Source organism: Manacus candei, unplaced genomic scaffold, assembly GCF_025592945.1.
Source record: "Manacus candei isolate 608988 ecotype Guabito, Panama unplaced genomic scaffold, ASM2559294v1 h1tg000022l, whole genome shotgun sequence".
Classification (NCBI taxonomy): domain Eukaryota; kingdom Metazoa; phylum Chordata; class Aves; order Passeriformes; family Pipridae; genus Manacus; species Manacus candei.
Window position 1 is genome coordinate 2,930,420 of NW_026138070.1, and position 13,359 is coordinate 2,943,778.

General features: G+C 42.2%; 1 protein-coding gene across 3 annotated transcripts in view; it reads right to left on the reverse strand.

The window, feature by feature from the left end:
* Positions 1–13,359, reverse strand: part of PRDM2 (PR/SET domain 2) — a 63,290-nt gene that overhangs the window by 12,718 nt on the left and 37,213 nt on the right. Inside the window, exons 1-4 of one of the 3 annotated variants that reach the window (XM_051786099.1) lie at positions 12,513–12,531; positions 9,189–9,299; positions 4,322–8,693; positions 849–2,384 (exon numbers count right to left, since the gene is read on the reverse strand). In XM_051786099.1, coding sequence (XP_051642059.1) covers positions 2,372–2,384; positions 4,322–8,693; positions 9,189–9,207 — 4,404 coding nt within the window. In that variant the 5' untranslated portion in view covers positions 9,208–9,299; positions 12,513–12,531 and the 3' untranslated portion in view covers positions 849–2,371. Of the gene's footprint in view, positions 1–848; positions 2,385–4,321; positions 8,694–9,188; positions 9,300–12,512; positions 12,532–13,359 lie in introns of those variants that run through there. The other 2 variants (XM_051786098.1, XM_051786100.1) reach the window with 2 other exon arrangements.

Below are 13,359 nucleotides of genomic sequence, written 5' to 3' on the forward strand. Positions count from 1 at the left end.
AAGCATGTTTTCACTTGGGTAAACTGAGTAAAATCTAGTCAAGACTGAAAAAGCTTCACTGTAGCTTCCTACCATTGATGGAACTGCTGCTGCAGACTAAGGATTCAACTCTTCCCTCGTGGTGCAGCTCCTGAACCGCAGTGTGAGTGCAAAACCACTCCAGGAGCAGCACTGGGACCTCTGCAGCACTGCACCACATCCTCCCTTCAGCCAAAACCCATGGCAAACTTTGTTACAGAGAGAACATGTTCAAGGAATGACACAGCACACAAGAAAATTAACTGGGAGCTCTTACCAGAGAATCTTATACAGAAGCATTAATTTGAATAGACAGCTCCATAAAATACTACTGGACTAGGAGTGACCATGTGCAGGAATTGGCTGCTGTAACACTCTCAGGCTTATCCATGTCACATTATTCCATCCCACACCACTGTGGGACACAGATACTTCCAGCTCCACTGCAGGAGGCAGAACATTTATCTTGATGGTGGAATAAAACATTCCAAAATTCTCAGAGCCAAAGTCTTTATACGTAATTTTTTTATTAAACTGTTTCACAAGTTTAAAGCATATAAAAATAGAACACTGTAGTATCAGAAAAACACTATAATATCCGAAGTTGAAATGGTGCGTGCAATTTTTATTTAAATACTTTGAATTTATTGACTGTGTCCACAATTAAAAAGCAAAATCCTAAGGCTAAGTCAGAAGTGGCAAATTGGTATAAATTCATTTCAGTGAACTGGGGCACAGCCAACTGAAGGATGCAAGAACACTTAATTCCTCCTAGATGTACATCGTTTCAGTTTTCCTGCTTTCCACACAAAAGGCAAGTTCCCCACAAGTTTTTAAAAAGTTTCCTTTATTGGTTATAGAAAATGTGCCATGATGGTTCCATCTAGTTGGTCATTAAGTGCTTGCAACACCACAGACTTGGAACTACAGCTGGAATTTACAGGATGGACGGATGGAGGAGGAAAATCCCTCTGCAGCTGCTTACCTGCATTACAGCCCCTTCAGCAAGGCTACAGTGTTCAAAAGCAAGGACAACCCCACTTTTATGTCAAATTGTAATTTTAATGTTTTCATTAGAATAGTCTTTATAGCACTCTCCAATAGAAGAAACAATATAACTAACAGCAAACTTTAATACAGGAACATGCTCCAAGATTAACAACCCAAAATGAAAACAAAATGAAATTAATGTAAAATGCAAATCACATATAGTACAATTGAAGTGTCCAAAACAATTTAAATAATTTTAAATATTTTATTTTTTTTTAAACTTGCTACAAATGCTTTATACAATATTTCAACATAAAGTCCCCATAACAGAAATGTAACAAAATGGGAATGATAGTGAAAGTGAAAGTTAAAGTGGCACAAATTCACCAAACAAGTATTAAACTACAAATTTTTTAAGAGGTAGATTACTTTTTAAGTCAAGAACAAAAATATAAGGGGTGGCTGTATAAAGAAACTAAGTCACTTTCCATCCATTCCATCATTAATCTTGAAAGCTCTAGGAACACGTGACAAATGGCATTTCCAGAAAAAGCTGTTATGAACAATAGACTGATCTGTTGTCTTAAATCATTAGAGGTGTACAACCTTTTAGAGTAATTAGAGATTTAACTTGCAAAATATGCAGGTCTGCAGCCCTGCTCTGGCCTTCTGATCCATAAAAAGATACACTGCATCCATGAAATATCTGCTGTTTAGAAACTCACTGTTGCTATAGAAAGTTTTATTGGCGTGTGTAAATACGAACTTGGAAAATTCATAAAACACCCAATTGAGGCTTTTTTTTCCCATTGTATGCAGGACATGGAAAAGAGTCAGGAAGCGAGGAGAAGGTGGGAAGAAAAGGGATTTCTGCCGTGCTGGGTTGGCCTCTACTGATTCATTTAGACAAAAGGCTTTAAGAGACTTAATACATGACAAAAATACTTTTGAGTGCAGCAATTGTTGTCCCTGAATCTACACTGAGTTCTGGACACACTGCTTTGCCAAGCAGCCAATGAACTCCACGAAGGTTTGGACCAAAGCAGGAGCTGAGCAAACACCAGAGCAGAGACTTGGTTTAGTTAATCCCACTATTTCTCTTGATGATTTCCCGTGGGGTTTAATTGTTTTAAGTAGCATCCTCTTTAATCTGAATCATCCTGTGCGTGGCAGGCATGAAATAAGGAAATCTAGGCCTGACACTGAGCGTTAGCAAGAAGCCTGCAGGGAATTTTGTGATTGTGAGTCAGCTCCTGAGGGTTTCACAAGCTTGCATTTCCCATCCCTTGGCGTAGTGCTTATCCTAAGAGGAGCAACAGCTCTACCATGGCAGTAAGGGACTTTTGTTTGTTTGGTTTGTTTTTTACAGGAGAGTCCTAGAAAATAAAAATAAACAAAAACAAAAACTTGAAGATAAACGACAAAACGATTTGTGAACGGAGTATGTTTACACAGAAAAACTGAAAGGTGAAAAACAAATAAGTATTACATGAAGGAAGTGTTGGAAAAATACTGAGATTTCCTGGGGAAAAAAAAACCAAACCCAACAGTGCCTACATAGAGGAGAATCAAACTGTGCTGACATTAGTGTATGAAGGCAAAAAAATTCTTCATATTTGATATAAAAAGATTAATAGACAATCTAAATTTATGAAAGTTATTTCAGAAACAAAAATAATTTCCTAGTGAAACTGCTCACTACACTGATCAAGACTGCAAAGTACTGGTATTTGAGCCAGCCAAGGAAATCTTAGTCCTGGTCAATGGATATTTCCCCCCAGATCTTACAGAACAATTCCCATATGCACTGATTTCCAAGTACTTCGTTATTTTGCCTGAGGTCAAATGATTCATTTGGATGGAAAGATGTGTCATTTTGGCTTCTTATTCTGATCTGTTCTGGCATCATTTAAATACAGTTTCACACATAACACTGAGAGAGCAGCTGATGAGAATTAACAGGAAGATGTTTATGTCCCAAGAGAACAGGCCTGGGAGACATTTCTTGTTCCTAAAAGGCATTTTTTACACCCTTAGTCTCCAAATTCCAATAAGATATTTTTCCTTCAACACATCCTAATTTGGGTATGGACTATTTTAAGTTAAATTCCCCTCCAGCCCTTGGGAATAATTCTGCTATAGGGAACCTTTACTTTACAAAGCATTTCCTCACAATTTCCACCTCGGAGCCTCCACCATAAGACACACAAGCTGTGAACAGTTTGGATTTTGACACTCAACAGATCCTGCTCAGGGACACTTGTTCTGCCAGAGGCTGCCAGTTCCTCCCCCTCCTCCACTTAGCCATGACTTTGATAAATCCTCCCCCCCTCACCCCTCAATCTGGTGTTAATCACAGCCAGCGCTGCAACCCCCATCCCCAAAATCACCCATGAGCTTTGGGAAAGTTCCTTGGCAAATCAGACACCTGTTTCCAAGAATAACAGGGCAGGAGCAAAGTAACAGAGGTTCTAAACACTGTGCAAAATATACTAGTGATTGCAGAGACTACATGAAGACGTGAGTCGGGACTCAGGCACGTAGATCAAGATTTTATTTATTTATTGAAGTATTACCCTTTCTTGTGATTAAAATGCTTCTTCTCAAAAAGAAATAGAACTTTAATTATAAAATTTTATAGTGAAACATAAAAGCATGATAATTCTAACAAATTTACATGTTCATGTAAATTTTCTTACATGTCTATTTCCCTTATATTAAGTATTTAATGATCTGACTCAATCCGTATGCACATACATTTTTGAAGTATTTGGTCATGGTTTGTTTCTTTTATATATATACTTATATATATATGCAGAGAATGCTTTTTATTACAAACCAAAGCAAGTTACTTGAGTGAGTAAAGAATGCAGTCACGATTTTTAGCCATAAATAAATCTAGAATGGTTCTGGGCCACCTCAGATACCAAATACAAGGTCAGTGTCTCCAATAACATTGAGTTTAACGACAAAGTTTATTTGCACTCAAGTATTGACATCTTTTTTTTTTTTTTTCCAGAGCTTTCAATTCAGTTTATAATTAAAGCCATTCTCTATACAAACCGTGTATTATTTCATGACAACATGACAAAATGCATCAAGTATGTACATCAGACCTCGGCATCAGTGAGCTGCTCAACCACGGTTCAGGAAATGCAACTTTTCTTTGTTTTGTTCTGGTTTTTTTTTTTTATTTAAGCATGAGAAACTCCAAAAGGGAAAAAAAAAAAAAAAAAAAAAAAAGACCAAGAAAACTGGCAAACCAGCAAGCAACGTGTTCCTGGGTTGTTTCAACTTCAAATGAAACGCTTACCTGAAATCTTTTAGCTCTTGCTTTGTACTGCTTTCATCTCTTTTGTTTTCTGCTGCCTCTGCATTTGCTGCCTGCTGCAGGCTCCGCGTGATGGGTCCCCCAATCCTCTCTCTAGACTTTACACTGAACCTGTCTGCCTTTTTCTTACTTGCCACAGCAGATTTACTTGGCAGAACAGCTTTATTATTCCTTTGTATCCTGACGTGCAGTTTCCGGGACGCTTTGCTGGGCATTGCAGAGGAACTGTTCTTAGCGACCACCTTAGTTTTTTTCCCATCCACGTGGGACATTTTAGACACTCTTACAGGACTAGAGTTCCTCAGGGACGAAGACGAATTTGGCTTTTTAGAGCGCATGGAAGGTACAAATTTCACGCTCTGTTTGGCCTTGAAGGAGGCCGAGGGGAGCTGGAGCTGGGCCGGCCCCGAGGTCCGTGCCCGGGTCTTGCCCAGGTGGGTCTGAGTGCCCTGCATCTTGATCTCCGCGTCCGCCGTTCGCCTCCGCTGGTTGCCGCCTTTGTCACTGCTGGCGGGCGAGGAGCTCGCACTCTTTTTGGAAGAATTCTTTTTAGAGGAGGGAGAGATGGGTTTTTTGGGACAGCTGTAGGAGGCGTGTTTGTTCAAGCTCCCGATGTAGGTGAACTCCCTGTTGCAGTAGGGGCAGATGTGAGAGTCCGACTCGGAGGGATTATTTTTCAGCTCCGCCTTCTGCTGGGCAGATTTCTTTTTTTGCAGGATAGCTTTCTGGACGAGCTGGTTTTTCTTTTTCAATGCACTTATTTTTAGTTTATTGGAGGACATTTTGCTAATCTCAACATTGAAATTGAGTCTTTTAGGCTGACCCATTCGTCTGAAGGCGTTCTTCCCAGGCCCAGCTATAACCACCATGCCGTTCTTGGGCTGCACTGTCTGTTTGAGGGGTACTGGATTTTTTTTAGGTGTGTATCTCTTTTTGTCACTGGCAGAGGCACAGGCCAGTATGTGTTTGTGTAACTCGGGCATGTTATCGACACTTTTCCCACATTTTGTGCATCGAATGGCAGTAGTAAAAGTCTGAGGAATATTGTGGGTAGTGAAGTTTGTGGCAGTAACTCCGATACCCATAGGATTGCGATGGTGATACTGGAAGGGAGGTGGTTTAAAGCTCGGGTAGTGTTGATTGAGGCCCATACGAACATCTGGATCTTTAGATTTCACGCCAGAAGCCATTATTTTTATAGTAGTATAAAGCTCTTCAGAGGAATCATTTAGATCTTCATCTTCCTCCTCTTTGGAAGGTTCCAAGGAATCTTCCTGCAGGCTCTGCATGTGCTCCGCGTTGGCCTTACTGGGATCAGTAAAATTCTGGGGTCTCAAAGTCCCACTTTCAAACTCATGATGTGTGCACTCCTTGTCTGGATGGAGATCCCGCTGATGCTGTTGCAAATTGCACAAAAAAGCAAATTCCTTTTTACAGACGGAGCAAACAAAGATATTGCCCACTCCGTGGAGCAGAAAGCGATGTTCCGACAAGTCTGTTTTATCCCTAAAAAGCTGTACACAGAATTCACATTTGAAGGGCCATTCTTCAGCATGAACAGATAAATGCTTCGTTAGGTCTTTAATGGAAAGAAAAGGGGACTCGCAGACATTGCACACAAAGCTCTTACTGAACGTTTCCTGCACGACTCCCGAGTCGCTGGAAGTGTGAGGATCTTCTCTTGCTTTCTGCTGCTCGTTTTCAGCTTCTTCCTGTTTTATTATTGGGAGAGAACTTTCAAGATTATCAGCAGAGGAAACAACAGAAGAAACTACTGAAAGAGGAGGCGGAGATGGAGATGATGAAGAGGAGGAGGAGGAGAAAGAGGAGGAAGAGGAGGAGGAAGACGAGGAAGAGAGTGTAGGAGGGCCAGGTGAGGCAGCAGAAATAAGAGGTTCAACAGAAGGAACAGGGGATGGAGAAGGAGAAACTGTAGGTGAAAGAACTGGTAGTGGGGACTGGGTAGTAGTGTTGGAGAGTGGTGATGGACAGGAGGAGGTGTTAGTGGCACTGGCAGACACATCTGGAATGGGTAAGGGCATGGTTGGGAGCAGGGGAGGAGGCGATGTAGCGACTGTTAACACGGGCGGGCAGGGCGGCGGGGAGGGGGGGTTGGTGGGGGTTAGCAAGGGGGGCAGCTGGCACACAGGGGGCACAGCGGGTGCCTGTGGCACAGGGGAAGCGGAAGAATTGAGGGGCTGAGTGTCAGTGGAAGACGATGCCGAGAGCCCGGGATCCACGTCGGGCTCTGCCTGAGGCTCCGGGGCTTTGCCGGGGCTGGCGCTGCCGCTCCCCCCCAGCGCGCCCTCCGGGGCCGCGTCCGTCCCGTTGTACTCGTTCAGCAGCACCTTCTGTAACATGCACGTGGTTGGCTTCTTCTTTTTAACGCCACTGCACGTTGGCTGGATGGAATTTTCTTTGCACTCCCTGACCTCTGCATCGCTGCAGGGCTTCTTATGCACGCTCAGGTCTAAAACGGACTCCCAGGGAACCTGAGTCTTACTTTTGACGTCAGACCTTTGTTTCACACCACTGGATAAATCCAGCGGCTGCTGGTTGCACACGTTGCCAAATGTTGGAGCTGCTGTCCAGTCTTTTGATATTTTGTATTCTTCATAGCAATGAGGGCTCAAAGTCTCTTTGTCCTCCCTTCCAGTCAAGCTCCAAGCAGGTGAGCTGCTGTGGCTTTCTAGCTTTGGCATTTTTGAGCTCCGAATACTGTCGTTCCACACAGCTTTTCCCTCACCTGATTTGACAAAGTCTCGAAGCACTGGACTGTGCTGTGGAGAACTGGGAGGAGAGCTGGTCCTTCTTTTAAATCTGCTGGATACTGGAGGCAAAATAGGTGATGATGTAACAGAAGGTCCTAGTTTTGGGATTTCACTTGATGGAGTTATCTTCTTATTGTCCTGTGTCTGAAGCAGCTGCTTTAATTTTGATGACAAATAAACCCCTTTTTCTTTATGAAAAGATAAGCTTTCTGTTGAAATGCTAAGAGGAAGATTTAAAGAACTTGTAGGAGTTATAGGTTCTGGGTCTATTTCAGTTTTTATTTTTGGTACAAGAGGAGGGCTGGCAGTTCTTCTCTTTTTGGATTCACTGCTCCCACTGCTAGAGGGTTCCTTAGGAGGTTCACTCACATGTGTTTGTGTAACCTTTATATTTGAGGAAATTTCCACCGTGACCGGACTGATGATGCAATTCAGCCCATACAGGTCTGCAGAGTTGGACTCCATCTGAATCACATCACAATTGCTCGTGCTGCTGTTGGACTGGATTTTCCCATCAATGTAATAATTTAAATTCTCAGAGATATTGCTGGAAATATCCATAATATAGACATCATCTACTTCCCCTTCCTCCTCGATCTCCGTGCTGGCTATGTACACGCTCTGCACTGACGGGGTCGGCTCTGTGGGAAGCGGTGGCTCTTCGGTGAAGAATCCTTTTCTCCTGACCCCTTTGGGAATAAGATGCCTCTCGTGAACCCTGCGCTGGTGCCTCCTCATGTTGGTGTGAGTTCCAAACACCTTTTTGCAGTATTTGCACGGGTGCAACTCTTTGGGCTCCTTGTTCTCCTCAGCAAATGCGGAGTTGGACATTTCCTGGGAAGCCTTCTCAGAATCCAAGACAACGGAGTCTTGCACGAGACCGGGAACGTTCAGGTCGTCTTTAAGACCATCATCCACAATTACCTGGTTATCAGCAACGTTATCCAGGTGTTGTGATGAGGTCAGGGTTAGGAAGGGTTTCCGTCTGGGCCCGGCCTCGTGGCGTCGCTCGTGCCTTCGCCGGTTAATTTGGGTCCCGAAGGCCTTCCCGCAGTAGCGGCACTTGAAGGCGTGGTTGAGGGTGGATATGTGGATGTGCATGTGGCGCTCGAGCCCTTGCTTTGTTGTGAACTTCCTCTCACAGTGCTGACAGGGAAACATGAACGTTTCCTGGACGTCACCGTTGGATTCACCTCTTGCTTTGGGGATTTTCACCACGAGCTTTTTCTTTGGAGAGTTTTCTGGCGATTCCTCCGACGTGCTCTTTTGTTCTTCCAGGGAGTCTAACTTTTCTTCGCACATCAAAGGCATTTCAGCATTTTCTTTAGGCATATTGGTATCTTCCATCTCCTCCTCATCTTCCTCTTCTTCATCCTCCTCCTCTTCATCGTCATCCAAATCATCTGATGCACAGTTTATTGCCTCTCCTTGCTTGTCTTCAGGTACCACTTGTGGTTCGTTGGTCGGACTGGGGATCATCAGCTTTGGAAGCACATCCTGATTTACCATTTCCTGAATCACAGCTGTTTGTTCCAGGGACAGCACAGCAGAAGCAGAAGGCGTTTCATCTTCCTCTTTATGACCTGAAACACGAGAAAAGCAGGAGATATTTTTACCAAACTCTTCAGAGTGTGCTACACCTTGCTTCTCCCTCTCCCTAAATCACAACAGTGGTGTGTGTTTTTGGCAAGCAGAAGGGACCACAGAGTGAAGACATGGAAGAGCTACGGGTCAAAAGAATTAATATTGGGTTTTTTTCCCCTTGACACTATTAACTAGCAATAAATAATGACTGTGTAACTAAGCTCCAAAGACAATATTTTAGAATAAGAACTCTACTCTGCTCTTCTGTTCTAAGGAGTTCAGGTTTATGCCTAAATTTTGCAGTTCAATAGTTTTTCCTGTGGCCAGATTTGTACATCTGTGACGTGCTTCTAATACCCCAGTTCCTAACTAAGAATAAACATGTTCACTTTGCTACACTAACATGACCTGCTAATGTACTAAACATGTCAAAAAGTGTTCTTTGATTCAAAATGATAGTTAGAAGCAAAAAAATAAGATACTTGAGAACTTACCCTCTTTAGAATCCTTCATATCTGCAGAAGTAGAATCCAAATCAGTCTTTTTCTGTTTTGTATCTGCTGCCTTCTTTCCCTTGTTTTTACCTTCCTGAGTCTTCTTCTTTCCTAGGGAGGAAAAATCCCAACACTTATTATTCCTGTTCAATAACTCTTATTTGTCAAACTTGAGTTAAACCCCCAGCTTTGGAATGTAACCCACTTCTGCAGAGACCCTGCTTTCCTGAGGAATACAAATGACAGATGAGCAGAACAGACAGCACTGAGGCAAAGCAGCCTCTGGAGCCCAGAAGAAATCATAATTAAAGATAACAATGAGTTTCTAAAAACCTCAGACTCCAAAATACTTTCCTCACTTTCAAAGCAAGAACAAAGTATAGGAGAAATGTCCTGTCCAGGGTTAACCAGCTCACATCATGAAGTTACCCAAGACTTTATTATGGCCATTAAATTCCTGTATCTCACAGAAATATATGGAAAATAGAAAATTTCTTCATATACTATTACTCCTTAATGTTAATTGGAAACCTGATGAAACAGAAACCCAAAGAAGTTACTGTAGCTCTATAAACCTGAATAATAAAAGCAACAAAGCAATAACATCTGAGAAGACTAAAAGCACCATGAGCTTGACCAACAAGGCAAAGGCAGTAAAACCAAATTAGATGGAACCAGGTAACAGCAAAATATAAAGGTATTTTGTTGTGTCCACTGACACAAACAAGTTTGCTAACACTCTCTGTTAGCAAAGTGAAGCAGCAAGTATTAGTTGCAGAGGATAATGAACACAAAAGGGCATTATGCAAAGAGCTGACCAGTGGTGCAAGATGTAAACACACTGAAAACTTCATTTTCCACTGCACTACAAAGTACTGCTGATTTTTTCCATTAATTTTACAGATTCAGCCCTATAATATACAGAAGTTTTGATAAGGAGTGTGTAATAACAAGTAATGCTGTCTTCCAGTTGAATTCACTGCACAGCCCACACTCTCCACACAGAACACATAAAACTGTGTCTCCTCTGAAACTTCCCATTTCTACACAGCAGCTCCTGGGAACGAGACCTTTCCAGAAACAGCAATCCAGATTCCTCCTTTGCCCCCTCCAACACACAAAAAGCTATTTTATAACACGCTGCCCCTTCCCTCTGATCCCAAGTGTCCATCACAGCCCTAAACCCATTTCCTATTTAGGAGCACATTCTTCCAAGTCACAGTCCTGTCAACAAGTTCCTCCTTTTTACCCCTCAAATATTTTTCACATCTTGAGCCAAGAAACTGAAATGTCTTTTAAAAAACACGTTCCTCTATTCAAACAGAGAAGTCCCAAGTACACTCCCCAAGACAGCAGCTCAGAGACAGGAAACACTTGTTTGGATTTGAACATTCTATCTAAATAATTATCTGTATTTCCGCTCAAGGAGCTCAGATTTCACAGGCCACCTCCAAATTCCAGTGTGTTTCAGTTTCATGTAGGTAACAAACCTTTTTTTATTTTCTTAGTCCAATTGAACAGTTTTTAGTCTCATAAATTGACAACAGTCACTCAGGGTGAATTTCTGTCACCTTTGGAACACACACAGGTATCCGCCCTAAGGTGAACTAACAGTTATCCCTGAATATCCTCAAATACTGGAACAATACCCGTGTCTAACCTGCTACAATGAATTATTTGGACAATGCAGTATTTAACTTTGATTTTATGTCAAACACCTACAACTTCCAGAAGATTTAGCACATATTTGAGTGTTCACACAGGCACAAGGAGTTCAAGTGCATCTTTACCTGACAGGCTACTGAATGTCCTCATTTGAACATAAAAAATAATTATCAGCACTTCTAATGGTCATAATTAGAACCAGTAGTACCATGATCTGAGTATAAAGGATTTCAAATAAGCTTCCAGAACTATCTGCCAAGTCACCTGAAATCTCTCTGGGAATGTACAGTGACACAAGCAAACGGTTCCATCTCTAGGGAAAGGTGTAAATGTAAGATTACAAAACATTCCTGGGGAATCAAACATGCCTCACAACACACCTTAGGAGTGATATAACAAACCTGATTTCATTGCCAGAACCCCAAGAGCTGTTGATTTTTTTGCAGACCACTTATCATCTGAAGACCAACATCAATATCTTGACTTAAATGACAAACTTCTCAGTTTGTCTCTACAGGTGAGATTGGACACGAGGAGGCAAAGATTGGTGCACAGGCCCCTCTCAGCTGCCAACCCTGGCCATGCTCAGAGACACTGTTTTACACATGGTGCAGCATATGATGGTATCACAGATGAAGTCACTGGACAAGTCACCTAATGCCACAGCAGCACTGAATTTCAGCATAACAACAGGTTCCTGTCAAAGTCTTCAAACCAACACCAAATTAATTCTTCCTTTTAACAACATTGGAAATATCTTTCCAGTGTGAGGTAAAGCATGTAGAGGGAACAACAGCAATGCCAAGTGCTAAAGCCTGCACAAGTGTGTCAAAGTGTCATCCATTTATAGAATACACAATTCATAGTATCCCAAATCCAATTATAATCTGGGAAATCACTACAATAGCAGGATCTGCACACAAAAATCGAGTTACTCATGTCACACACTGATGGAAAGAAGATCACTTGCAAGCTCTGCTGCCACACTGCTAAAAAGAGATGCAACCTGCTCTGTGATATGAGTTCTTGGCCTTTAAGCATCAATGCATTTGAAAAGAAGATCCACTGAGCACCAAACCTGCCCTTGCTCTGAACAGTGAGCCAAACTGCTTTGTGTGTACAGCATTTCAGATGTGTCACACCAACTGCTGACACACAGCAGCCAGAGACACCAACCCATTGGTGATGTTTTCCTTTAAGACTTAGTTTGTTCTAGGTAGGAGGTTTCTTTCAAGCACGGCAATGACTGTCCCAGATGCATCATTTCATGGCCCTGAATGTTCAAAAGTAGATGCCCAGGAAGAGAATTTAAGAATAAAGTAATAGTAAAGAGACAGTTCACTGATATGCTCTCCCAGCTTTCAGTACCTGGAGTTCAGGAATGTGTGAAGATATTTTAACACCTGTTGAGACCTTCCCCCATAAGTTCTCAAAGTGCTTTTTAACTCATGCAAACCTGAAAGATTTGCATTGTTTTCTTCCTGCAGATTTTCCACGAAAACTTCAACCTCCTATTCTGATACAAGTGAGTAGCCCAAGGTCTGTCCCTGAGTTTAGTCACAGTTTCAGAGGAACCAACAGAAGCCTTCAGGAGATGGGAAATGCCTCAGAGGACAGAACCTGGTGGAAGCCTGAGTATAAGCACACACGTGCACTTACCATCAGGTTCCTGAAGGGTCCTACATGGCTGCTACGGCCAGCTGGATCCTCCACTTGGTCTAAACAAGAAAGATACAGGAATGAAACACAGGGAAAGTGAAATGGAAACAATGCCAAAAGAATAAATGAAGGGCAGGACTTAATATATGTGTCTGGGCATTAGAAGAATTGGGAAAGAAAGATGGAAAGGAAAAGGAATGAAAGAAACAGATGGAAAGTAGGTTCTTGTCTACAGTGAGGAAGATCAAAAGAGGATTGCACCAACTTGTCTTGCAACTTTAAATAGGGTTCTTTTTTCTCCCCTTTCCTTCACTCCTGTTGTAAGATAGGTCAGCATGAGCATTATCTGCCTTTACACCTTCACAACACCTGTGTAACACTGGCAGTGGAATGAGATCTCCTGGGCCTGTTGCAATGTCCAGATGATCACTACTCCCACTAACTTTGGAGAGTTCAGATGACACCAGAGCAACAACATAAGAGAGAAACAATCTTTATTTGCCCATATTTTATTTTCTTGGTAAAACCAAGACACCTCTTAACAACCTACAGTTACCTGTGCTCAGATTTTTCTGTTAAGCAAAGTACTGATGAAACAGTTAAACCACTGAGTTATTTCTGGTGGGTTGGGATGAGCACACTCAGATGCCAGGAGGGAAGATGTTAAACACAGTCTTTCCATATACTTGGAGCTGAACTCTATAATTAAACATTGCCCAATTGCACAAGATGCTATTATCTTTAATAACCTTTAAGTGCAGCACCAAACATGTTCCCAGTTAAGATCATGAAGTAAGAAGGACACTCACAACTGAGCTCAAACACTGCTTCCACCACTTACAAGGAA